Raw genomic sequence first — 27,009 nt, 5'->3', positions numbered from 1 at the left:
AGAGCTGCAGACAGATTTAATGGCTACAGGGCAGTATCAGTAAATAATGCAGTGTCAGTGGGCAGCTCAACGGGGCTTAAATGCTGAAGCTTCCGAGATGTTTACACAAGCTGGAGTTCAAATTAGTAACTTTGACATAAATGATTAATGGCTAATGGAGACTGTTACCATCATTTCTGTATTTACTGGCAGTTTAAAATCAATTCCCAGAGTTCGAATCAAAAGCTTTTGGCACAGCAGCAATTTGGTGGGATATTAAATACCAGATGTTAGAAATAAATAAAGGCAAACAGATTCCATTGTTTTCCCCGGCATCAGGACTCTGTATCAGTCCTGTTAACAGATCTGGTTCATTAAGCTCGGGATGCAGGAAACAATTTCTGCTCCTGGTCACTGGGAATTTAGGAAGATCCAAGTGCTTGGCCACAGGGTCTCTCTGCTGTGGACAGACTGTGGGTGGCACTTCAGCAAGGCTGGGAAGGTGAAGCACCAGGAAAAGGGCAGTTCTGCTCAGTCAGACAACAGCACAACTTCCCATTCCAGTGTTCCACTGCACTCGCTTGCTTCATCCAGGAGATAATTTGTTTTGCTCTCTAGAAAGGCCCTTTTAAATTCACGAATCAACTTGAAGTGCTCCCACCTCTCACTCTTTTGAACAGGGCTGAAACACCCACTCTCTGCCCTCAGCTCCTCACCCACAACTCTTCTCTGTAGCACATCATCAGAAGCAACATATTTTTCGTAAACAAACTCATTTATGGCCAGTTTTACTCAAGAATTAGATGTCAAAATCATCTAGTTAACAAAACCCCTGTATTTACACAAAAATAGTGGGCAGCTATCTTTTACCTGCATTCCTGCAGACCCACTCCTCAGACTCCCAAGTGAAACCTTGCATGTGTATGTTCAGTGACATTTCCCAAGTATTTTTTTAATAAAAAAACAGAATTTCAGGACCTCTTACGCTTCAACTGAACTTGTCAAAGTAGTTACACTTCAAGTGGGCCGAAGGACATTCTTTACAGAACATTTACAGAGCAGGAGATGACATTTTCCATGTGCTCACAAATGAAGCACCAATTTTTGCGTGCAGCTTTATACAATTAATTTTCAAGTGGCTCTTGTGTTAACAGTGGGATCCTCATCTACAGGTACTCCAATAATTTATTATCAGACACTTCAGAGGAATCAAAACATCCTTCTCCCTCGTAAGCTTTGCTCCATGAGGCCTTCTGCTCTTCCAGAACTCGAGTTTTGTTTCTCCTTGCCCAGGCACAGACAGTGCTCCCCTTCCCTCTCCCTCAGCTGGACTGAGGGCTGAGCCACAAGAGCCAAGCAATCCTTGCTAGGCTGAGTCCTGGATTTAATTACAATTTAGACTGATTTAAAGACAGGGTGTTTCACATCACGATAATGAAAATACAATGTGAAACTTAGGCAAGAATTTTCTGGTCTTAAAATAATCCCTTTTCCTGAAATTCTGGGATTGTGCCCAGCATTGTAGTCCGATCTCCTCCCTGCAGATATCTCGCTGGTATTCTGTGATTGTCATTTGGGATGACATTTCTGCACAGGAAGTTCTGCACTGCATAATGAGTGGTCAGAGGGAGCAGTCCTCACTTGGGAGAGGATTTGAAGAGGAAAAATATGATTGCCTTCTTTCTGCTCAAGGGAACCGTACAGCAGTGTGTGCCCCAGGAGACTGGGGTGGCCCAAAAGTCTATCTTATGTATTTACTATAAAACAAATACGTATTATAAATTCAAAACAACAACAAAAAAACCCCTCCAAACCCAACTAGACACCTTTTCTTACCAAAGCTCCACCCAAATACACCACTGTCCTTACATTTAAAACTGAAAACCTACCAGAAAGCTTCTGAGGTTTTTCACCTACAAAGCCTGCTCTGTTCAGGTGAGGTCTGAGACTGTTTTCAAGCAGGTACCCTGGGTAGGACCAGCTCAGATCTGAGATGATCCTGGGTTTGTACCGTAAGAGATTTACTCCGGTGTTACCTTAGATGGGATGATCAGAGTTAAGTTAAATACAAATTAAATCTCGTTAGCAGAGGAAAGATCACGAGTGTGAGCCCATGGCAGGAGGTTCCAGCCAGGAGCTGGACTCAGTGATCCTTCTGAGCCCCTTCCAACTCAGAATATATAAGTGCTAAAATACAGAGTGATTTGCAGACACTCCAAGAGATATTTGGGGCCTCAATTTCTACGTCCCTACTCCTCAACGGCTGGTTTGACAGACAGGGCAGGGAAGGGCAGCTGGTGCTTCTTCCATCCAGCAATTCCTGGTTCCCAAAGTAACCAGGAGAATTTGTGGGGTCTCTGGGTTGACCACACAGTGCTGCACTGAAGCCAAACCCCTGCACAGCCACACACGGCTCAGGAAGGCAGAACTACTTTGCCAGTTCTTGACTATATAGACAGACTGAAAACAACAATTTTCCTTCTCCTTAAGAAAACCATAACCCACCAATTATAGAACAGGACTGCAATAAAACCTTATGTACCTACCTATAAATATTTCTAAGATTATAGCAATAATTTTTATGAAAGGACAAAACAAGGAAAGGCAAATGTAATGTAGCATTGGGAAAACAAGTGGGAAAACCAGTGAATTGAAAAATACTAAAACGAAGCAAGAATTCACCTGAAAAGTGAGTGAACACAACTTTTCTCCAAATAATCTGGATAGCAGAAAGTAGCTCTTCAGCAAAGTGGGTGTTGAGCTGTTCACAGCTGAACAAGTTCATGGCCACCAAACCCAGACCACCTGCTGTTGGTGAGATGGCAGAGCTGCCTGGGCACACTGAAGTGCCAAAACAACTTCTCCCCCACCCAAACCAGCGTGCAGAGACTTCTGCAAAGGGGAAAATGCATTTCTGATGCAAGAGAGAGGACAGAACGTGAGTTAATCCATTTTAGGATACACTACAATGACAGCCCTGCAGTTCAACCATCTCCCAGTACAGCTCTTAACACCTTCTGAATTTCCAGGTTTTCTAAAAATGATTCGAATTGCAACAATCAAATACCCCCACTAAGAAATACTATCTTTAAAAGCGTTTCCACTGTTCACACATGACCTCTCTTCACTCTCTGTGCCAGCTTTGATGTAACACACATACATTTATATGCTCATTGAGATACAAACTTCCTTCAGTGGCTAAAGCACTAATCCAGTATTTTTACCTTGACCTTGTAAAGTCAAAATAAGAGTGCACACTGTAATCTCTTGTTTCTCTCGAAACAGCAGCAGAATTCCTTCCAACTTGTAATTACAGAAGCATTTTGACTTACACATTCCTGACAGATCTGCAGAACTACAAGTGAGGACACAGGTTTCCACACACCCCCCTTATCACGCTCCTGTGTCAAGGGAAAGCGGGGCTGAGGAGGGCACAGTGAACTTGCTCTCACACGTACACACAAACAAACAACTTATTAATAGGTCCATCATCTGGGTTAATTACAGGTTACACGGGGTATCTGCACAGATCAGACAACACACCCAGGAGAGCATGAACACTGAACACACAGACAACTGCTGGTTGCTACACCTGGATGTGTGAGTAACCCCTGGAACCCCACGTTCCAGAGGAAGTTACCACAGGAGTAAGGCCTGCAGGTGTCCTCAAAGCCCAGGACACATGTCCTGTGGGTGACTGGGTACCAATGGGGAATGTGGAGTCACTGTTAAACAGCCAAGCCTTCCCCTCCAAGGGCACAGGAGAGGCTGAGGGGCAGGACAAGGATTCAGGGACTGAGGATTCTTTGCTGCTGTGTGGGGCTGGCACTGCAAAGTACCATTCCTTCTGCAGAGACAAACCAGTGCTCCCTTCCCTTCAGCAGCAGAATCTGAATCCCACAGCCCTGAATCCAGGGAAATGCTGACCTCCAGTTACGTGTCAGACAGAAAACACAAGCTCTTACAACATTAATCCACGGAACTTTAAAAAGAAACTATTTCTGGACAGATGCAATGTGACTTTAGCAATTTTTCTTCTTTTTTTTCCTTTGAGAGAAGGACTGCTCTTTGCACCTCTGATACATGATTTCATAGAATCATAGAATCATAGAATCGATTGGGTTGGAAGAGACCTCCGAGATCATCGAGTCCAACCCTTGGTCCAAATCCAGTCCATTTACTAGATCATGGCACTCAGTGCCACGTCCAATCTGCGTTTAAAAATCTCCAGGGATGGTGAATCCACCACCTCTCTGGGCAGCCCATTCCAATGCCTGATTACTCTCTCTGTAAAGACTTTTCTCCTGATATCCAACTTAAATTTCCCCTGGCGGAGCTTAAGCCCGTGCCCCCTTGTCCTGTTGCTGAGTGCCTGAGAGAAGAGACCAACCCCCACCTGGCTAGAACTTCCCTTCAGGTAGTTATAGACGGCGATGAGGTCACCTCTGAGCCTCCTCTTCTCCAGGCTAAACAACCCCAGCTCCCTCAGCCTCTCCCCATAGGACTTATGCTCCAGTCCCTTCACCAGCCTTGTTGCTCTTCTCTGGACCCGCTCCAGCACCTCAATATCCTTTCTGAACTGAGGGGCCCAGAACTGAACACAATACTCAAGGTGTGGCCTCACCAGCGCAGAGTACAGGGGAAGGATCACTTCCCTGCTCCTGCTGGCCACGCTATTTCAGCTTTAACCCCAGAACAGTGTACTGTTATCTAGGAATTTTTTGGGTGGGTTTGTTTGAAGGACAGACAAAAGTTTCCTGTTTGGATTCTGATGGCCCTGTGAGGGGAGGCTCATGAGGCATCCCAAGGAACAGTAAGAGGCGCAGGCACGGTGTGCAGCTCCCGTTTCCCTAAGTGGCCTCCATCAGAGCCACACTTCTCCCGCAGTGCCTGCAGCCAGAGCTCTCTCTGCACAAGATCTGCCGCCAGCCTTGGCTGCACCGACGCTGCTCTTCAAACATCACAGACCGTCCGAGCGTGTTCCTGGGGGGCTGTCAAACAAAATGTTCCCGAGCCAGCCACCACCTGAGCTCCACCTGCCATTCCCAGGCTCTGTTACTGGTTATTTACCTAATGGAGACGACGAGGGACAGCACTTCCAGCAGGATGGCGACGACGAACACGGCGACGGCGGCGGGGGGCGGAGGGGACGCCACCATGCCGTGCTTCAGGAAACAGGTGATGGAGAGGATGAGGAAGACTGTGGTGGACAGGAACACGTCCAGGAGAGAGCTGAAGGTAGCGCTGGCAAACGTCTTCACTGGAGCATTCTTCATGACCTGTGTGCGATACAGGGCTGGACATGAATAAACGCCACTCTGTTGAATTCAACTGGGTGATAAACAGCAGCTCAAAACAAGTTGGGGAATAAAGAAGTTTTGGCCGCTTCGTTAATCCAATGTAAGGAATGTTTGGAAACAAGAAGCAGAAGAGGTGGTGCCATGGCTGTCACAGTTCCCTGAGAAGACTGTGTTGAAAAAAAGCATTGGCAGCACAGCCCCCAGGACTGAGGTGATTTTTATACACTATTATGATACAGAAATAAAATAACATGAAAATTGACTATTCTGTGCAAAGAGACATGAATATAATTACTAGCAGATAAAACTGTGAGACATTTTCTTCAATTATTTCAATTTAAAATAATAACAGATTTTACTTTTTAGCCTCGATGGGTCTTTAAGAAAACCCTCCAAACACCTCCCCACAGTAACAGCTCCTGTGGCAGGGTTCACATCTCCCTTTCAGACCACTAAAAGCAGCCACTGAGATTATGTGTAATCCAAATTGATCAGAGCTCAGGACACCAAGTCCTGCTCTTCCATAACCCCTCACCACACATTCCCATCCCATCTTGTCCCGGCCCAGTGCTTGTGCAGCTGTGCTTGTGCTACTGTGGACAGTCCAGCTGAAAACTGGATCATGAGCTCTATATCCCAGCTTACTTGGGTGAGCCCAGTTTTGGGACTGTATATCTGCCCAAGGGACCACAGAAAGCAAGTTCCAAAGAAAAACAGACATTATGTTATCAATGTCAACATGAAGGCACCCAGTTGGAGGGCTCTGGTTTAATCGGGAAGTTTCCTTTGCTCCTCAGAACACTTCCTGCACTCAGCAATACTGGGAAACAAACTAGTCCCTCATTTGTACCTCTCTGCAACCCAGTAAATTCAGCCAGCATCACTTCAGTGCCAAAATTACCTTTCAACCTGAACAGCAGCAGAGTGCTGTTCACACACCAAGTCTCACCAATCGAATTAAGGGAAGCAGCACCGTATCCCCAGGTGACAGCGTTAAAGATGCTCTGACAGGGCTAAGGAGTGCCTTCACTTCCAAACAAGAACAGGCTAAGCAAGCTCCTGGGAAGCAGAGCTGACTCTGGAGAGGGATCACAACCCAAGCATGCAGCTGGCACTGTGTAATTAGAGGGGAATTCAGGGGTGCTGGAAGTTACTTTCAGCAGCAGTTGACGGCCAGGCAATTAGAGAACTAGGAGTGCTGACAACTCTTTTCACTCTCCAAGAGAAGATTTTGTTGTTGTTTCGGACCAGTACTCTGCTAATATTAAGGCTTTAAAAGGTTTTTGCCCCAGTGCTGCAGAGTTACTATTAGAGAGTGAAGATTCCCATTTCCAGGGAGATTTATGTAATGATTTTCAAATTAATAGCTTACTACTAACAAAATGCACAGACCTCATCGGTGCTCCTTCTAGGATTTCCCTACATATCCACATTAATAGGTCAATCTGTATATGTTTGGTTATTACTGCTTCATTTCTCTTTCCAATCTTTCCATTGGAAACAACTTGATTTACTATTTTCTGTATAGCTTGCAAATTTTATTTTATATCTGCAAATAAACCAGTGTGCCAGGGGAAGTTTCTCCCCGTTGTTGCTACAAGAGCTTTCTGCAGATACTACTAGACTATTTTATTGCAGGATGAGTATGGAGTGAACAAAGTGAACAGACTGAACTGCAACACAACTGGGCTTTCCTTTGGTAAAACAAATTAGGTTAGGTCTCACCTGGAAGTATTGGAAAACAAGCAAACAGGGGCTATTGCCAGGGAGAACACGACAACTCTGCCCAGAACTGAAAGCAATGAGCAGCAGAAGCAGAAATCCCACCTGCCCTCAGATGTAGGACATACTACATGGAAGAAAAGAAACCAACACCCACATTTATCCCAATGCAATTCTGCAGCTGGATGAACCAAACTAACAGCTCTGCACTGCTGGAAGGGAAGGGCCCATTCCCCTTCCTGCTGCCAGCTGCTTATCTTGGGCTGGCTCTGGCATCTTGGGCTGGCTCTGGCATCTTGGGCTGGCTCTGGTATCTTGGGCTGGCTCTGGCATTTGCCAACCCCTGAGAGCTGCTGGTTCCGAGAGGCAGAAAACAGAGAGATGGGAAATGAAAGAGCCCCAGACAGAAAAACAAACCATGAATATTTTATGCTGGGCCAGTAAATGAGCTGCTCACAGCAGGGAAGGCTGGTAAGCACCAGAGCCATTAGGAGGAGCAGGGAGGAGGAGGAACAGGGAGGAGGAGGAGCAGGAAGGACAGAGCAGAGCAATTGCCTTCTTCTGGCAGCACCTTTTCAGCTCCTGGTGAAAATGCAGCCTCAGTTCTAACTGACACCTAATGTCACTTTATGTAAATGCCAGTTCCTATCAGCCAGGCAGGGATATCCACTGACATGGAAAGCCTGTGATATTATTAGCCCCCAAGGGAACTGAGGACTTGTTACACTCGGTGCAGAATCCTGAAGAGAGTACCCAGTTCCTCACAACTGCTCCTTACAATTCCACAGGGTTTCTGAATGCAGCACACTTATGGAATTAGGGCATTTGAGTTTAGCAAGGGTTTAGGTTCCACAGGGGTAACCATGGGGCTGTGACTTGACAAAAAATCAAACTCGAAGTTGCCATTCTCAAAGCTGGGATACTTGATGAGGAGGCAAGTAGCATTTGGTCCTTTACTTTCATCTCAACATGGTTCTCTGGCCAACGTAGAGCCTTAAAACATTAACCTGAACATGGAGAAAAGGTGAGTGAGAAGTAATTAGTGAACCTTGGTGGACTGTGAAAATGGATTTCTAGTCCAAATGTAAGACTAGATTTGGGGTACAGGGTATGTTGATGCTCTGAGGGCTGGAGCTGCCCTGCTCTGGAGACAGGCTGGGAGAGCTGGGGGTGTTCACCTGGAGAAGAGAAGGCTCCAGGGAGACACATGGCAGAGGGTGAAAAAAGATGAGCTTTAAGGTCCTTTCCAACCCAGACCAGCTTGTGATTCTGTGATAAACTGAAAGGAGACTGTTTGCAGAGGCAGCAATACCAGTAGTAAATCACATTTGACATTTCATGACCGTTGTCATCAACTACAACGAGATGTGTTGAAAAAAAACCCCAGAAAACGAGAGAAAGTTTCTCAGATGGATTACAGAAGGAAACCAATGCCAGGAGAAACACACCTCTTCCTGGTAGCTTGTCCTGTAGGTCATCTCCAAATCCTGATCCAGGAAGTTCAGGCTCAGCTTGTTAATAGGTGGTTTAAAGAAATAATCTTTCATGAGGCTAAAAAAAAAAAGACAATATAAACATCAGTTTGTTCAGCTGTACCTCTTTCAGACCCCCCCTAGTCTGTGGTTGCTCTTTCTAGGGATGCTGGACCTTGGCTTTGAAGTTCCTTTGGCTTTTCTCTGCTCTTGATCACCAAAGTACCCCCTTAGTCACAACACTCAGTCAAAGGAAATATTCCACAAAAAAACCCGAGAGAGCAAACTTTTATACTTGCAGGAAGAGACTAACAAGTCCTTCAAGAAACTTAACAGCTCTCACTCCAGATGACTCCAGATAATTGCAATATAAGCCAGCAAACAGTAAAGGTTAATTGCTGCTACAGAGGCACAAGCTCAGGAGACACGTGGCTGCGGGATATTTGTGCCTTGGGTGGAATTCTATTGCTCAAAGCAAGCCAAGGATGACAAAGGTGACAAATTGTTAGAGGAAAAAAAACCATTGTCCCTTTTAGAAAACAGCAGTTTCTTGTTATTTCAGACACTAAAATGACTCAGTAACTCGACTGGTAAAACACTCCCTTAAGAATCTGGGCTGCAAAGACATGGAACCTGAGGAGACAGAGAGCTTAGATTTACTGTTGAAACAGATGATTTAAAATGACCAGAATCATCAACAAAGCCAGTGACAAATAGTGACACCAGCTCAGGAGGGCTAAGGGACCCAGAGGCAGCATCCACCAGAGGGTGTTTATGCCCTCCTTCACCTCCTCTTCCAGTGTCAGGTGCAGAAATGTCACGTCATGTCATGGCCAGGCTTCGCGAACGAACATTTAGGCAGGTGCAGAAAAAAATCAAAATAAACAACAATAAGAGGCTTCAATTATTAAAGTGTTGTTTATGTTTCCGATCCTCTGGAGGAAAAATAGAAAGTTGAGTTTTGCATTAGCTGTAAGAGGTTTATGAGTGAAGTTTCCTAAAGACAGTTCTGCAACTCCTCTTTTTTTCTTTCTTGAGCAGGTGTCAGAGAGCTGAAAGGACCTGACTTAGAGATGCACATGAGGTCAAACTCTCAGCAGATGAAGAAGATGAAAGATCCTAAAGAGCCTCTTTTTGGGGGAGGCTGGTTATGGGTTTTGTTTCTGTTTAATTTTGCCGAACTCTTGGCAGAGGGGTTTTTTGGAAGTACAGGCTCCCCAGCACACAATGGCATGTGGGAAGCACTTTTTTGAACTGAAATGCAAGACCAACCAACCACAAATTCTTAGACTGATGCCAGAGAAGACAAACGACTCTAACCATGAATATGGTTGATACTTTATAACCTTGGCCTTGGCCAATATATTAAGAACATCAGGATGCCCTGAAAGAACGACAGGACACATTCACCTGAGCCACCCTTCTGTCTGTCATTATTCCTTGTCTTTGTTCCTCCCCTCTCTTAGATGTTTCTAAGAGCATCTTATACTAAGAATTTTGAAAGCTTTTGTTTGTTTGTTTGTTTTAAAGATTGTTGGATTCCCTTTCTTCCTCCCGGGAAGCTCAATAGAGGACGGTGATGTTGTGCTGGATGATGTCAGAGGAACAATCCAGCTGCCAGTGCAGCACGAAACAGAAGGTGCAACAGGCTGGAAGGGGGGAGAAGGCAGCATTCCCAGTGCCAATCCAGCTCCATGTCAACCCACGTCTGTCCCAAAGAGGAAGATCCCACTTTACTTGACTAAACAGTCAAGTACACAATGTGCTCCCCAGGAGGCCCCTGTGCCTCCCAGCACAGGGATTTGTGTGTTCCCCGGATCAAGCAACACTGGGAAGTGGGAGATGAAAGAAACAAACAAATTTTAAAAGTATTTAAACAGGAAGCTGCCCCAAGGAGGGGATGAAGGGCTGCACAGAACCCAGTTCTGGGGGAGCTCCATACATCCCTGGGACTGTGCTCTGTAACTCTAAAGAGATTACTGGAATTACTGCCCTGATCAGTTCATGAGTACCTGTTTCTTGTACTTCAGGAGGTTTATAACCTAAGGAATACCTAATTTTTCTTGGAAACAAAAATCCCAAACCAGAGAATCCTTTGAGGATATTCCCAATGAAACTAAGTTCGAACATTCTGTACTCTTACAATACAGTTTTCTTTTAAAATACACACAGTAATGTGCAGATTACAATGAACAGTATTTTTATAGTGATAGTAGTAAAGCCAGACTCAAAGCTCAAACCATACCCTGTTTGTCAAATATAGAGAAACAAGCTGTAAGAACTGATAACTTTTCATAAAAGTATTCTTCTATAATTACTAATACAAACATGCCACACAAAGACTGTCTTCATTACTATTATTTTTAAAGGCAGTGCTGAGGTATCAGCTCCAAGGTGAAATCTCAGCATGCAAAGAAGCTCCCAACCACACAGCTAAAGCTCCAGAAAGAGACTGGAGAGGAAAAATATCACCAGTGTCCAGCACTTCCTCCCAGCCAGCCCCAGGCAGCTTCCTAATGCAGTGTCCAGGCTCCTGAATCCCCTGAGGACACGTTTACCCTTCCCAGCTCTCCAGGAAGCCTGTGGGATGAATTTATGCACCTTAGCATCATATCTGGGTTAAGTACTTTCTGTCAATAGGAATCCTGTGGAAATTGCTGCCCAGTGCTCAGGGAAAGTCACTTGGCTGCTGCTGGGTTTGCAGCAACGTCAGACCAATGCAACAAAACCTACTGAAAATGGGGATTCCTGTAAAACAACACCTCGAATTCCACATCCAAAGATCCCCACAGATGCTCGATTCGTCAAGACCAACAATTACGTTTTATAGCAGGGGATCAAGAACGCTTTTAAAAGGACTTATTCCATATAATTTCTCATTGAGAGATGTTGAAAAGATCAGTGTAAACCAGTAGGCTTAAAGCATTTTGCTTAGAGCTAATTAATCAGAAGATTATTTTTGGAAAGTTATGTTTACATGAACTGAACTCGGCAGAGAAGTTTCCGTGGCAACAAGAAATGGCCCACTTAATATGGTAATGATGATATTTAATTGAGACCAAAAAAGAGCCAGGCTTTGACTGATCTCAAATCACAGTCCTGCTTCTTCCTTTTTTCCGAATCAGAGAGAATTATCCATCTTGGGAGTGTGGGAGGAAAGCACCGGGAACACGAGAGCTCGAGCAAAGTATCTTCAGCAGACCGAGGGCATCAATTAATCTACTTCTATAAGTTAAAGTTTGCAGTGTGCTGGTTACATTTTAAACAACAATTCGGTTTGTTCTTGCTGATTTCTGCCAACACTTGGACTTTCCCGATCCGACTGTCTTCTAATATTTGAAAATATCAGCTAAACACCAATTCTCAGCCACCAGAGACAGAACACACACAGAGAAAAACAATAAAGGAACCTAAGCTTTAACTGAATTTGAGCACAGGAGAAAGGTAAACTGAGCAAACCTGGAGATTGGAGAGGGACTCCTGTCCTTTGCTGTCACCTCTCCCTGCCTTAGTTATGTTTCCAGTTCAGGTGATGTGTCCCTGTTCCAAGCAGCCCAGAGTCCACACAAGCACACAGCAGTTTCAAGGATATTTAGACAAAACACCCTCAATTTGAGTGGAAGCAGTGAAACAAAAACAAAAACAAGAATAGCCATAGATAATAACAAACTCAAGTTATCTGTTTAGTTGCTCCAGTCAAGTCACTGTCATAACAGGGGATATATCATTTTGTGTTTATAAAAATCCCACACTACTGAATTTTGGACAACATTTCCTCTGCCCAAAATCATTTTCCTTTGTTTGAAACAGAGCGAGAAACCAACTTTACAATATGTAAGGAGGTAGCAGTTGCATGAGAATCCTCTCCTATTAATTCTGTTTCCAAGCCCAGCATGATTTCTAGGTGTTAGTCACACAATGTTATCAGCTGTTGTTCTTTTGCTACACAAAAATGTGAGTTTCGTGGTTCAGATTTTCTGTTACACCGTGAATTGCAGAGGAAGGTACAAACTGTGTGCATTTAGACGACGTTTGACTGTCGAGATAGAGCTGAACTTCGTGACAGGTGATTTAAAGAGCAATTTCCTTTCCCAAGGTTCCACCGAAGGAGGACTGTTCACCATGGAAGCAATGAAAAAAGTGGCTTTGCACATTTCTAAACAGAATGTCTCTGATATCAAATTCCTACGGCAGTTTAAGCAGAATAAAGACTCAAATCAGAAAATGTAGGACATGCTGTATGTTAACAGTAATTAGACAAAAACCCACACAAATAAAGACTAAAGATACGGGACCCTGGTACTGCCTTTTCACCTTTACAAGATTTGACACTCCATTTTCCTTACCTGTCCTCTTTAATCACATCCACAAAGTGAGCATCTGTCTTTTCTCGGATATTTTTGAACCTCAGAGGGAGGAGAGCTGACTGATCCAGGCTCACCCCGCCCCAGCGGCCTTTCTCTTGCAGCATTTCATACAGAGAGGTTTGACTGTTGCTGAGCTTTTCCTCCTGTGGAGGACTCAAAAGTCCATTCTGAGTCTTGGGACTGTGTCCTCCCGAGGCCTGGGTGGCAGAAAGGAAAACATACACAGGGAATGTTAGTGGTTGAGAGGGCAAACAGACGAGATTCCAAGGAGCAAAAGCTGGAAGAAGTTCTTTCTCAACACACTGAGTTCTGACCCGACCACGTCAAAGACCAAACTCCACCTGCCCTGAACCCATCCACATCTCCTCTGGATGTATCTCCTCCACCTTCTGCAGGCACAGCCCTGTTTAGGTGTCTTTTTTGCTTTTTCTGTACCAACTTTCCAAGGAGCAGGAAACAATGTCCATTTTCACACAGGCAGTGACAACGAACCACAGGCCCAAATTTCATTCCCTTGTCTTAAGGTTCAGATTCCCCTAAAAAGCTTTTTAAATACCCACGTCAACTGTGCTGACTTTCCACAGATCATGAGACAACTCACTCTGCCAGCCCTTGCTGATCCTTCCTGACCACTACAGCCCTGCTGCTTTCCCAGAGCTTCCTCCTCTCTCCCACCTGTGGGAACAGCCCTTTTGTACATCCCATCATCCTACCAAAAAAACCCCAAAATCCTACAAATAAAACTACATTTTCTTCACTGACTAAGGCATACTTCTTCTTTCTGGTTTTCTTCTGCCTTTGTATTAATTAAGACTGCAGTGTTAATTCTGACACCAGCCTGCAACACAGCTTAGGTACAGCATCACCAATTCTGCTTTCATTTGGGAACACAAATTGCTTCTAACCAAAAATCATTCTATTTTCATGGAGCCTGGAGTTCCTTCTTTTACATTTTGTTTGACCTAGACCAATATGCACTGAAGCAATTCCAAAAGAATTAGATAACTAAGTGTGGTTAGAATGAAAATGAACTGCAGTTAGTCAGGATCATTTTCAAATGCAAACACAGAGCAAACTTAGCATATTTGAATGTTCATCTCCCCCCTCCACATCTTATCACTTATCATGCAGCATTTATCCTCATCCTGAAGCCCACTCATGACAGAAGTTTCTCCATTCCTGCCTGAACAGCTCTGACAAGCTCCTCCAGAAGACTATTCTTGGATGCCACCGCAGTGACCATAAATAAATACCATAAATATCATCACCACCCCAACCACACGCTGAAATATGTTACTGACATTGTAAAATCAACTTAGTTAAAGTTAAAAAATATCTGGTTGCTGGCTGCCCATGCAAAATTAATTCAATTTCCTCGTGTGATCTATCCTGTGAAGCAAACATGAACACAGACAGGTAAAGTGAGAGGTGCAGGCACAGCCAGGGGAGATGCAAAGCTAATGGAGCAGCAGGAGAACCTCGTGCAGGGAGGAGTCAGGAACCACTCAGGCTTGGCTCCCTGTCACAGCCAAGACCTCAAGAGCTAAAGCCATAACAAGGTGTGTTGGAATGGTTCCCTGGAGCGACAGGAAAAGCAGGAGGGAGGTGGGTTGTGCTTCCCCTTCCTCCCTCCCAGGGGGCCGGCGGGATCCTTGGGCTGCCCCAGCGGAGGTGTGAGCCCGAGAGCTGGGAGCCAGGAGATGGAAGGATTCCCAGTCTAGTCCCTTCTAGCCCTCACAACAGTTGTTTTGGCAGCCTGCAGGTGTTCACTGCGCAGCGACAGCAGCTGAGGAAGGAATAGGAAATTGGGTAGTTTCCTTGGTGTGCTGCCAATGCTTTGCTACAGACCATAATAACCAGGAGAGAAAGGTGATTTCAGCCACACATATCCCACCAGGGGCAGACCAAGAGCCCTCTTGGATGGAGAGGTGCTGCCTGGGACAGAGGGACACTCCCCTGTAAGCCAGAGGCATGAGGACTTCTCACATAAAAGGTCACCATGTTCTTTCTTTCGAAGGGAAAACATTCAGCAGCTTCCGAGCAAGTCCTCCTGCATCCCTACCAGGTTATCCAGCCTGCTCAGAGGGAACACAGCTATGGAGCACAAGGCATCCTGCAGAGCCAGGTTTGGAGATAAGGAGAACTAACAAAGGGAAACCAAAGAGAACAGACCAACAAGCTGCTAGTGAAGGGTTTTCTTTGTTTGGTGGGGGCTTTTTTATATTTATGCTAAGGATTGTATTTGCTCAGAGCACTTCCCAGAACAACCTGAGGCCTAAAGAAAAACTGAAGGTCATAGTTACCACCTTTTTTTTTTTCATAATAAAGTGTGTCTTTCTCCTCTTTCTCACCCCTGCAGCCACTTGTTACTTGAAAAGCAGTAACTGAGAGAACACAGTTTTTGCTATGATCAGCTCAAATAAAAGATCTGGACTCCTGTGCACTGTCTGCTCTCCCTGCTGTTCTTTAAGATCATCTGAAAAATGCAGTGAAAATTTCTGCTCCTTCAAAGAAGGTCAGCATGGACTTTCTCTTCAGCTCCTTGGCAAAGGCTCAAATCCCCAAGAAAATTCTTTCCTTCAGTCAGCTCAAGGTTTCCCTGTGCTGTCTCCACTCTGTTAATCTTTAGAGGCAGGGATTAGAGTGTGAAACTGTTTGTGTAGGAGAAAATCCCTATTTATTAAATGTTGTTAGCTCCAGTGTTACTGTGGCTTCCGAAGGCAACAGGGTTTGCTTGAGAACTCAGAGACCTGATGTGAGAGTTTCCTCTCATCAAAAGATAGGGAAGCTCCAGAGGCTGTTGGGACCCACAGAGGTCCAAGGATGTGGTCAAACATCAGTAACATTCCCAAAAGGCAGGGGACATGAGGGCAGCATGTGGCATGGGAAGGGAACAGACTCCAGAGATGGGTAGAGGGAGCTTACGGCTCCTTTTCCCGAGAGACCTCAAACTTCAAGGAAGATTTGGAAATCAAATGCCACAGTAACTTTGTGCATGTGGCTGTTCTTAAGGCTCTCAGTTAAAGAGGCATCTCAGACTTACTGGAGAGCCACGTAACAGCTCCAATTTTTGGCTGAGTAATAACCAAACCAAATCCAAGGAGGACGTGCAATTTGGTCTCCACTAACATGTTTCTTCCAGCAAAATTACAGCCCTTTTCCTCTGCTCTGCACAGACCTCCTCCAAGCAGGGTCAGATGACTGGCTGATTCACACACATGAAGCCAGTACAGCTGCAGGAGGAAGGAACTCAAAGGATAATTCCAATGAAGACATCTCCTGACACCAGGCAGTCGGTACCTGAGGACAATCTCTGTTTGCAGTTGGATCCTGGAGATCCCTGGCACGTGGGCAGAGGCAGCGTGGAGAAGAAACATCTCCTGCCCACCTGCAGATCTCCCAGGGTTTTTGTCTTAAAGATCTCGTGCTGGTTTGAGAGCAGTATGTGCTGGCCACTCTGCTCCACCTCCCTCAGGGCTGAAGGGATTATTATTTGACTCTTTTCTTAGGTTGTTTCCTGGGAATCCTGGCACAGAACTGCTGTGTAACACACCCCTATAGCCCAGTAAGGCAGGCCTTGCTTCTGAGCTTACAATTTAGGCATGAGACAACAGGTCAAGTACAGACAGAGAGCAGAGAGACAAACACAGAGTAATTGAGTGGCTGAGCAGTGGAGTAAGTGCTGGCAAGGTTTTCAACCACCTTTATAGGCGAGAAAAGCTTTAAGCCAGACGTGAAGAACAAGACTGTTGTCTCAGAGTGTGTTTATGAAGCGATTCGCTCTGATGAGGGAAAGCATTAAACTTATTTGAATATATAACAGCCAGGTGATGAGCACTGGTCCCCAATCTGCATTTAGGCAGGAGCTTAATGTTCAGGAGGGAGAAGTGACAGGTAGAGCAGGGGCTGTGAAGGTCACAAACAAGACGACAAACAGGCAACGTGTGGTGAGGCAGAGGAAGAAGCAGGTGGCTTCAGGAAAAGCAACCATGGCAGCAGCAGCACGAGGAACATGTAAGGTGCTGTATCTGTTGGTCAGAAATGGATGCAAAGTGACTGAAAGCTGGGAATTTCAGCTGTGTGTCTTAGAGCTGCAATGCAGGAGACACTGGCAAGACACATCACTTGTGGTGAGGTGACACAGCCCACTGGGGTAAGGGATGGAGAGCCTGGCAGTGCTGTTTGTGCCTTCTGAGTAGCCTCAGTGTAACTGAATGAGTCCAAATTTTAGGTCCTTCTCAGTATCAATCTGAGCCCATAAAATTACTAAAAATTCTGAAAATTGAGGCGGGGGACTTGAACTAAATTTTAGAACACAACTGCTCAAAATCAAAATCCGTTCTGCTGCTCAAGAGCTTGAATAAAGGAACAGCGGAGCAAAAATGAGAAAGCTGAGGGAAGCAGAGAAATAAGGGAGAAGAAGGGGAGTGAGAAATACTTAAATTACCTTTGTACTGTTTTTATGCTCATCCTGACAACCATTTTGGATAGCTCCTTCCTCTACGCTGACATCGCAGTGGGGAGCAAGGGTAGTACTACATGAAGGGCAAGGCTGCAATGAGACAAAAAAATTTTAGCCAGGAATGTTCTGGTGTCCTTGCAGTATTATGCAATTTGTAATTCGGTCCACTTGTATACTTGCAGTATGGTTAAAAGATAAACAAAGCTACAGAATGGGAAGTAGGGAGCAAAACTTGACTGGAACAGAATGCACCGTTTCAAAAATAAATCACAGATTTGCTGTTCACTGGAGCTAAATCTAACCCAGGAAAGCTGCACTAGTGCAAGATCACAGATACACTGTAATCGCTGCATACTAGCACAGGACCTCCCCGAGGGGAGTAAAATGCTCCTTAGTAGGTGGAGTGCAATTTTCTTGTGTAAAAACTGCCTGCAAAGGGACCTGAATGGCATTAGGAGTGAAGACTTAGCACAAAATGCAGCAAAATCCAGAAAAAGCACGAAACAGGGCGATGCATTACGAGCAGTACAGGGAAATGGAAAGCAACAAATCTGAAACTAAGGAAGGGAAATACTTTTTCACACAGAGCTCTAAGGCAGGGGAGTGGAGCTCAGGTTGTCCTATGTTGTTGAAGCCAAACACTCAGCAAATGTCACAGGGAACACGGAAAGCAAACCCTTCGGGACTTGTACCAGTTCCAGGTTGCGCGTTTTGGAAGCAACCTGAAACGCTGCACTTGAGCTTTTAAAACAAGCTAATTCCTTCGAGTTAAAATGTGATCTTCTTTAGGGGAATGAACCCCAGAATTGTATCTTCGAGGTTCTTCGCTCTCTCCTCCAGTCCTGCCAGGATCCTGCTCAGAGCACCCTGTGCTTGAGCCCTCTTGGCAACTCCCCTGCTCTGGGGATGGTCACTGCGACCAGGCTCACCAGAGGTCTGCTGATGTGTGGGAGGGGATTCACTCAGCACCCTGGTAAGTTTTTCAGAAAGCACTTTGAGCCTTTTGTCCCAAACTCAACAGCCCATGTTCATTTTAGCTGTTTTTTCTGGACTCAGGAGGGGCACGTTCAAGTCTCTCTAGTCTGTCGTTCTCCTGGTCCAAACCCACAACTTCTGCCTTCGGGTTCTCCCTTGGTTTCAGAGATCAGGGTGTTAAGTCTTTTCAGAACTGACTCTTCACCCAAAGCCCCTTTTCTCCCTCTGGTGTCATGCCTGAAACTGAATCACCCAGAATGTTTAATCTGCAGGTGTTTCTCCCAGCCCACTCTCCCCGTGACTGCTGGCCCACCTCACCACTCACCAGTGCCTCTCAAAGGCTTTCATGAAGACCCTGAGCCTTCTCAGAAGCCAGCAGACCATCATATCTGCTGTTCCTCAGGGGCACAGTCCAGGCTGGTGCACTGAAATTACTCTGAGTTTCCTAACTGGCATCAGAAGAGCAACTTATGTCCACTTCTGAACCTGCACAGTTTGAACAAATACCAGCACAGCTGAAGAAATTACGAAGCTGGTTCTCAAACGGTCGTGTTTAAAAATAATCTCGGACTAAATGCCAAGAATGTCTTGACCACTCTGTGGAAGGCATTATTAGATGGCTTGAAAAACAAACTGGCAACAGGCTAACAAGCCCTCTAAACTCCTAGAGGGTTAGTTAATAGATTTATCCATGGCAGAAGTCAGTTAATGGCAACAAAAACCAAACACCTCCAGCAATAAATAAAGAAAATACTCCCTGTTTGATCTTGCTAATAAATTAGGAAGGCCACCTCAAACACTCAGCTCTCGGGGTTAAACCAGGAGGCAAAGGGCTCGGAAGAGCAGCCTGACCCTTGGGAAGAGGCAGAAGTCCCTCTGTGTTCAAGTGAACATCATTAAGTTCCTTCTCTATTGCAGGCACTCACAGGGCTCCGTGTGCTGTGGCCTCACTGCCATGAATAAAACATTAATGCACTTCCAGCAAACACCCAGACAAGCAAAAGGACCTTCTGTTTTCATACCAAGCAATGATTAAAACATTTTTACAACAGCTTATGATTCCCTGTCAAGTGAGGCATTTCATTAAAGATAATAGGGAAAATAAACTGATACCAAAACTGCTTAAGCAGGTTACAGCGTTTTCGTTCAAAAACCAGCTGCTATTACAGACTTATTATAGTTTTAGCCTCTGTCTTCACCATTTTAATTACATACATGCACTGTATTGATATCTACACTTACTGCAGTTTGCAGTTAAATGAACTGCAGATACACCAGAGGAGGAAACACGATTCCTTTCATGGATCAAGTACTGTTGCATTCTCCCTCCTGACTTTCCTTGACATTTGCTCAAGCCCCAAATGTGAAAGTCATCCTTGGCATCCAATATGGCCACTTATTCCCTTTAAAGCAAAAATATTTCATCTTGCCTGTAATTTTGCCCCTCCTGTTTAAGTCTCTTTTGCAGAGCTGGAGTCATCTCCTCCTACACTGACACTGTTTACAGCTTTGTATTTAAAACAGTCGCATATAAGTCATGATTCTTTTGCAAATTATTATCTCCAGACCCTACCAGTGAGCTGCAGGCTTTAAAAAAAACCAGCACACAAACCCCCAAAGAAACCCACTCCTTTTCAAAAATTGTGCATGATCTGTGATTAAACTGCAGTCGTTCTTTGTGGACATTTTTTGATACACATATTTATTTAAACTGAAAGAGGGTAAATTGAGATTAGATATTGGGAAGAAGATTTTTACAACAGGAGTAGTAAAACACTGGCACAGGTTCCCCAGAGAAGCTGTGGCTGCCCAGCCCTGGAAGTGTCCAAGGTCAGGTTGGACGGGGCTTGGAGCAACCTGGGCTGGTGGAAGGTGTCCCTGCCCATGGCAGGGGGGTGGAATGAGATGAGTTTTAAGGTCCTTCCAACCCAAACCATTCCAAGACTCTGTGACTGTAACAGCAGAGAGAAGGCTGGTGCACCTCCACCCTTGTGCTGTGGAGCCTGGAATATCTGTACCTGGCCATGCTGTGAGAGGCAAAGACACTCTGCACTCCTGGGCTGCAACTACAGTCTCAGAACACATTTTTAAGCCCGTGCTCAGCACTCACAGGATTGCTCCACCACTCCATGGCATCCACCATACAGATGCTTATCAGACCCCAGGGAATTCACAGAATTCAGAGCACAAATTCACTCCAGCGTCAGTGAACTGTGAGGCTGCTCAAGGAATCCCTGGCCAGACGAGCAGGGCTCAGGGTGATGAGTAAAACCAGGCACCCATACAGACAAACTCTCTGCAGTAGCTGTGGCACAACAGGGTATCCAAGGCAGCTGAAAGCGAGCTGGCACTTGTCCGAGGTGCTCCTCTTAGCAGCTTCTTTTAGCTTCTCCTTCCCTCACTCAGATAGTCACGCTGGCACTTCTGCACTGCACAGACCAGCACTCAGCACTCAAACACTTCAAGAGCCAGGAGCTGCACTTGGATGATCCTTGTGGGCCCCTTCCAACTGAGGATACTCTAAACAGCCATTAACACCAAGCAACAGCCCCAGAGCAGAAAATCAGGGACTAGGCAGCAAACAAAGCCTGGTGGGGCACATATGTGCTCCACATCACGTATCAGCTGCTCAGGGACAGTGGTGCAGCTGTACCTGCAAACACAGAGCTGATCCTTAACAACACATTTCATTTTGGACCTGGATCATTTTAACAAGTGCCACTGTAAGTTTGTATATAACAACCTTGGTCAGTCCTGTACTTTGCTGTTGTTTCAGGGTCCTCAGTCACAGCCTCCTCTGCTGCCTGACATTCCCAAGGCATCCTCACTGTCCCTCAGAACAGCACCCTCAGCTCCACTGCTTTGTTTCAGCCCTTCTCTTTCCCTTCTGCTCCAGAGAGACAGCTCAGCAATGCTGCTCCAATTGGCACATTCTTCCTTCACTGCTTGAAATGAAGGAGTTTCCACCCTCGCTGTCACACCTGGACTCGTGCACGGCCACGCACTGGGCAGTGCTCACAGGTTCATTTGGACAGCTCCCCACCAACTCTAAGATGTATTTTCCTGCCTTATTTGCTGGTGCTTTCGTTGAAAGGTAAGAAGGAGATGGAAAGCTGGTGCCTGCAGGGTGCCAAATATATTCTTTCTTACACAGGAGAAGGAATAGAAACGTATCACCAGCAACTTGGATGCTGTCAAACCACAGACAGTGCATATTTTGTAGAGGGATAAAGTTGGCTACAGCTGCCTTCTGCAGTTAAACAGGTCTGGTTTGCTCTCTAAGGAGCTCACTTGACTTTGGACAGTGCAGCTGATCTCACTTGTAATGCAGTGCCTTTACTGCAAAACATAAACCCACGTGCAGAGGCAGGGTAAAGGGGCCCTACTCACACTCTCCTAATCCAGACAACAAACAAACAAGGAGTAAAAATGGAGTAGCACAAAAATCATCCCCACATGAACTCCACCAGCTCAATCTCAAACTTGTGTTGAAGGGATCCAGTCAGGACTGAACACACTGAAGTCTAAGGACAGGGACCCTGGTTCTGACATTTGTGCCCAGCTCAGGCAGCCCAGGATAAGGAATTCTTAGCCCGAGTGAAAAGAGAGAACAGACATCTGTTGTTTGGGAAATCTGTTCTGAGCTGAAGGATGGAGAGTAACAGCACAGCTCTGAAGCAATACACATTGTTTCACAGATTTCCTTGTCAAGAGATCTTGGGAGAGGTGTGAACATAACAAAGTGTCATCATTCCTCAGAGCTGAATCCATACAAATCCTTGCCCTCAGCTCTAGACACAGGTTTCTAGAGCAAACAGATATAACAATGTCACAGCCCCTCAGAGCATTTTCTCCCACCACACAAACAATCCCGTTATCTTTCTGCAGGGATGTCTGTTAAATACCCATAAAAAGGCTCACAGGTACACAACCTGCATGACAGAGGAATGGCAGGAGCAGCAAAAGCAGAAAATCACAAAAGTTACAGTAGCTGCATAAATCATGTTCTTTTTCCCCTGCATAAAATCCAGACCATGGAAAAAGCAGCACTGACCTCTCAGTCCTGAAATATAAAAGGAAATACTTCTTTGAAACCACCTTTAAAAAGTGCTCACCTTACTTCAGGGATTGCCTGTCATTTGGTGAGAGGAATTTTTACTTGGTAATTTTTTTCCTCCCTCAAACCACGTTTTGTCACTCCATGTATATAAACAAATACATACACACACACACATATATGTAAAGCAGTGCATAAACAAGCCTGTAAGGTTTCCCCATCCCTGGTTTGCCTGGTTTTTGAGGTCTGTGCTGCTGGTCTTTGAGATCAGAACTCACCTTTGGTTTCTCCACCTGTTTGAGAGGCTCGGTGGAGTCTCTGGAGTTCTCAGCTGAGGATGCTCCCTGTGTCCTGGCTCCCTCTGTGGACTCCAAGCCAGGAAGCAATGCCTGTGAGCAGCTGCAGTGGGGCTCCCTTACCTTCTGACCTGAGATCAGATAGGTCTTCAAACCTGCAGAAAATAGAAATGAACAGTCAGAGCTGCAGAAAGACAAAGACAACACTCCTTTGGGCTTCTCAGATATGAAATACAGTGACTCCCAAAGCACTGTCAAGGCTCGGGAATACAGCACACAGGAAAAGGCTGGGAAGAACAACCAGAAATATAAAAAGATGTTGTGTGTGAAGTGGTGGCATGTAGGGTTACCCAAACCTGCTGCCCAGGCACAAGGGATGACTCAAACACACAGCAACAGCCAGGACCGAAATGTACTTTCTTTATTCCATTTTCACTCGTCTGCTTCTGAAAAACACAGCTAAGACCTTATGTATTCGCTTCCAAGTTGTAATTTGAGCTCTCACATTAACCCTTTACTTGTGGAAAGGATCTGCAGCCTGGTTTTCACTGATATCTGTATTAATATTCTCCTTCTGAAAACCAGCATGCATTGCTCCACTTGCCAGGGAGTTGTCGTGAACATCACTTAGTGCTGGTAGCACACTGAGAAAGGAAATGGCATTTAAGTGCTAGAAATTCTGATGGGTTTTCAGAGTTAGTGCAGACTTCACATTTTTAAAGAACAAAATCAATCTCCCTCTCTCGCACGTACACCCACACACGCCCTCTGCAACTGGTGTATGAATTGAAGCATAATTGGGAAGCAGATCCAATATTAAAGGCCAGGCTGGTAAATAGCAGGTTGTATCAAGCTGAGCTGTATCAAAAACCTGTTCGCAAAATGAAAGCTTGGGATTTTGTTTAGCATATCACTTCTTCTACTTCCTTGAACTTTGCCTTGTGATGTTCTGGGTTATTTCTAGACACAAAGACTAAGAAGGAGCTGTTAATCACTGCTTTCTGAATTCAGAGGAGTTCATTTTATTGCCACTGGATGGGCAATCTCCTGCTCAGCGCTGAAAGGCACCGACGTGCCCTGAAAAGCGTGGGGGTCAGCAGCGTGCAGAAGGGGAAAGGCTCGTTCTTCTGCGCTGCCAGATCCCAGTGTCCCTCGGGATGCTGCCCCTGGCTCAGGGGATGGCTGCTGGCTCCCATGGGGGTCAGCTCTGTGTCTCCTCCCTGCCCTGACACTTGTCACCCCGTTACAGCCAGACCCGACTGTCACACCATCGACCGCACTCGACTGCCTCTGTCCACGGGGTGAACGCTGCAAATAAATATGGCCAGCTGCAGCCTGGGGAAGAGGGCAGGTTTCTGCTCTGGGTGATAAGGTCACTCACTCTCTCACAACCTTCTTCACAGACGCAAAATCATATTCTATAAACCTCGGGTTAGCTCTGTAATGCACAACACCAACCAGCCCTCGGCCGTAACCTTTCCAATAAATGGAAGCCAGGCACACCGACAGCAATTTTGCAGTTTCTCCGTCCATTCCAGTCATATCTTCCAACTCCTGAGCACTCCAACCACCACAGAAACCCACAGCCACATCCACCATGTCCCCCTCAGGCTCCAAAGCTGAGGGGAAAGCCCTGGTGCTCCCACACAGTGCCCCGAACTCCATCTCGCTCGCTCCATCTTTGAGATGCTGCCCCACAGTCAATCTTCATTTTTAAATCATTTATTGTAGTGCCTGGATTTTATTTGGCAGTGCTGCTTAATAAAATCCTGAGCTGCTGCTGGCTTCCAGATGTCAGGCCCTGTCCTTCAAACTTCCATCGATGGGGGCTGCCGAGTGAGGAATTCACCACAATCAGCTTACAATTATATGTTTAGTGTGGCAAAAGCTGAAGCAATAACTTACTACTTCTATTTTTAAAAGCTACCTTAAAGCAACAGGATTACTTCTCTGCTCCTATTACTCCTCCTTTTTTTTTTTTTCTAAACAAACATCTTTTCTTTGTTTATTGTATTTTTGAAAAGGCACTTTTTATGTCTTACTGTGCTGTGCAGCAGAATTATTTTGTCAATCTGCTGCATGCAGTAAAATTACCTCCAGGTTGAGCTCCACACTGAGGACAAAGGGAAAAGGCCACAGCAAACCAGACATTAAAAATGGGTTTGGGAAAGCAGAATCCACCACCCTGTCCTCTCCTTCCCTGGCAAACACACCAGCCCATGGCCACATTGACAGCACCCACTCTGCCCCCCAGGCTTTGAAGTCAGCTGAAAGGGTTGGGTTTGGCAGCAAGGACTCTAAAAATCTCTTTATTCCTTTCTCATGCTCCCCAGCCCCATCACATCCCTGCATAAGGAGTGATACTCAAAAGGGGTCATTTGAAATGGGACAGAGAAAAGCCAATATCCTGCAGAATCACAGCACAGGTTTTGTGTGGAGCCAACAGGAGAGCAAAGAAGGAAAAAAAAGGTTATTTTTTCAAAGTTTTGGAAAATGAAGAGGTGTAAAAACCTTTCAACTTTACCAACATGGCCTAACTAATGCTTTGTTTGTTATTAAATCCTTATGATAGGAGAATTAAATTTGCTTCAGTATTCCTTGGGACTCTGTGACACTTCACAAAGCAACTCCTACGCTGAGTCTGAAATATTCCGGTATAAAAAGGAGTCATTAATGGAGTAGAGCTGTAATGGGGTAAACCAAGATGTATTATTTGGGAAGAGTATTCTTCCTCCTTCTGCACACCCCAGGGAATTAGTACAACCAACAGGGACATTTTCCACACAAGTGGTGTATGGAGTATGGAAGAACACCCACAGCACCGTGCTGCACGTTTACATCAATGAAGTAAGGTGACAATAAGAAGGGAATAAGCAGAGGAGCTGATATTTTATTTGAAAATGCAACTTTCGGTGCGTGTTGCTGTGCAACCAAGTAACTCAGGACACGGCAAGGAAGAAAGTGCTATGAGGTGCTTGGGGTGTTATTTCTAAAGGCCAAGCTCAACCTTTTACTCCCCTATATTTATTCAAAATAAGTGTTGAAACACAACCTCGAAGTGGCTGATAGCAAATCTGTACTCTGGCAGGCTTTATCCTCAAATTCTGCTTTTTCCAGAGGTGGTTCTGGGAAGCAAAGACAGGGAATGAGCTACAGCAACCCAACCTCCCAACAAACCCATTTAATGTAGACAGCATTTTCTGCCCTGGAGGAAAAATGAGCTACATCACGAATCTCTGAGAAACACAAGCCATTTCCATCACTGGACTGCCAGGTCTGAAAACCTCTAAGTGTTACAAAGACTAACAGCTCCTGCATGCTGAGCCAAAACACTTATTTCTTTAATTCAACTGCTCTGAATATTGACATGGCAGCATTTGTAAAGGATATTTTTGACAAAATAACAACAGGTGAGATGTCCACTGTGGGTTTATTAGTCCTGAATTTTAAAAGAAACAGTAAATTTCTGTACTTGGCTCCTTTGTTCAGTTTGTTTTTCTTTTATCAGGCAGTTCTCTGAACTTAAAAAAAACCAGAGAACCATCCCAACCACTAAAAAATACTCCTAACAACGACACAAAAATCCTATGCAGGCACTCACACAGATTATTTTCTGCATGCACAAAAATAAACAAGAGTATAAATAAGGCCGTGTGCAAAGATGCCAGGCGGAATTCCAGCAGGTTTTGGTGGTGTGAGAAAAGCTGGTGGCTGCAGAGCACAGGCACAGGCAGAGGATGGGGCTCCCTCCTGCCCATCCCTGGGAACACTGGGATGGGCCACAGGAGTGACTCCACCAGCCCTGGCTGCAGCAGGAAAACCCTCTCAGGGAATTAGTGGGAAGCCACTTGCTGGGAAGGAATGGGAAAAAGGAGAGAAGAGATGTCCTGGTCCTTCAAGTCCCTAATTCAGGCATTTATACCTTCCTTTCAGCTCATTTATCCTCAGACTTCGGGTCAGGAGTTGCTGTTATGCCAGTCTAATCCCATTTTTATGGCCCTCCCTGCAGCTGTTAAAGATGGCATGTCTGCTCCTACAGGGGAGGGGGGATTAACACAAATATTGATAAGCAGGTGAGCTTCCTTTTCTGATTCCATGCTTTCCAGTACCATCCCTCTGTGCTGGGACACAGCAATATTCCTTACCCTGATGCAATAAAATCCAAACTGTATTGATTACACTCCCTTTGTAATAATGCTGTTCCTTCTCTATTTATCTTCCCATCATTTCCCTTAGAGTCCCCATGGTTTAGCCATTTAATCACATTTCTCCCCATAATTAAATTTACAGAACTACCTGAGCTCTATTTTCACACCCCTCTCCTTCTGCAGTATCTTACCTCACACAAAGCTGGAATTTCCAAGGAAACTGTTTCCCTG

General features: G+C 45.3%; 1 protein-coding gene across 4 annotated transcripts in view; it reads right to left on the bottom strand.

Moving 5' to 3' along the window:
- Window positions 1–27,009, bottom strand: part of ADCY9 (adenylate cyclase 9) — a 97,529-nt gene that overhangs the window by 27,722 nt on the left and 42,798 nt on the right. For 3 of the 4 annotated variants that reach the window (XR_005566549.1, XR_005566548.1, XM_027750867.2), the window contains exons 2-6: window positions 22,613–22,785; window positions 17,288–17,392; window positions 12,820–13,037; window positions 8,450–8,552; window positions 5,050–5,258 (exon numbers count right to left, since the gene is read on the bottom strand). Coding sequence is in view for 2 of the 4 variants with exons in the window: in XM_027750867.2 (XP_027606668.1) it covers window positions 5,050–5,258; window positions 8,450–8,552; window positions 12,820–13,037; window positions 17,288–17,392; window positions 22,613–22,785 (808 nt within the window). In the remaining 2 variants the exon portion in view is untranslated. The remainder of the gene's footprint in view (window positions 1–5,049; window positions 5,259–8,449; window positions 8,553–12,819; window positions 13,038–17,287; window positions 17,393–22,612; window positions 22,786–27,009) is intronic. The other variant, XM_027750868.2, reaches the window with a different exon arrangement.

Source organism: Pipra filicauda, unplaced genomic scaffold, assembly GCF_003945595.2.
Source record: "Pipra filicauda isolate LSUMZ 115617 unplaced genomic scaffold, ASM394559v2 scaffold73_size2923735_pilon, whole genome shotgun sequence".
Taxonomy (NCBI): Eukaryota; Metazoa; Chordata; class Aves; order Passeriformes; family Pipridae; genus Pipra; species Pipra filicauda.
This window is presented reverse-complemented; position numbering and strand designations above follow the sequence as displayed.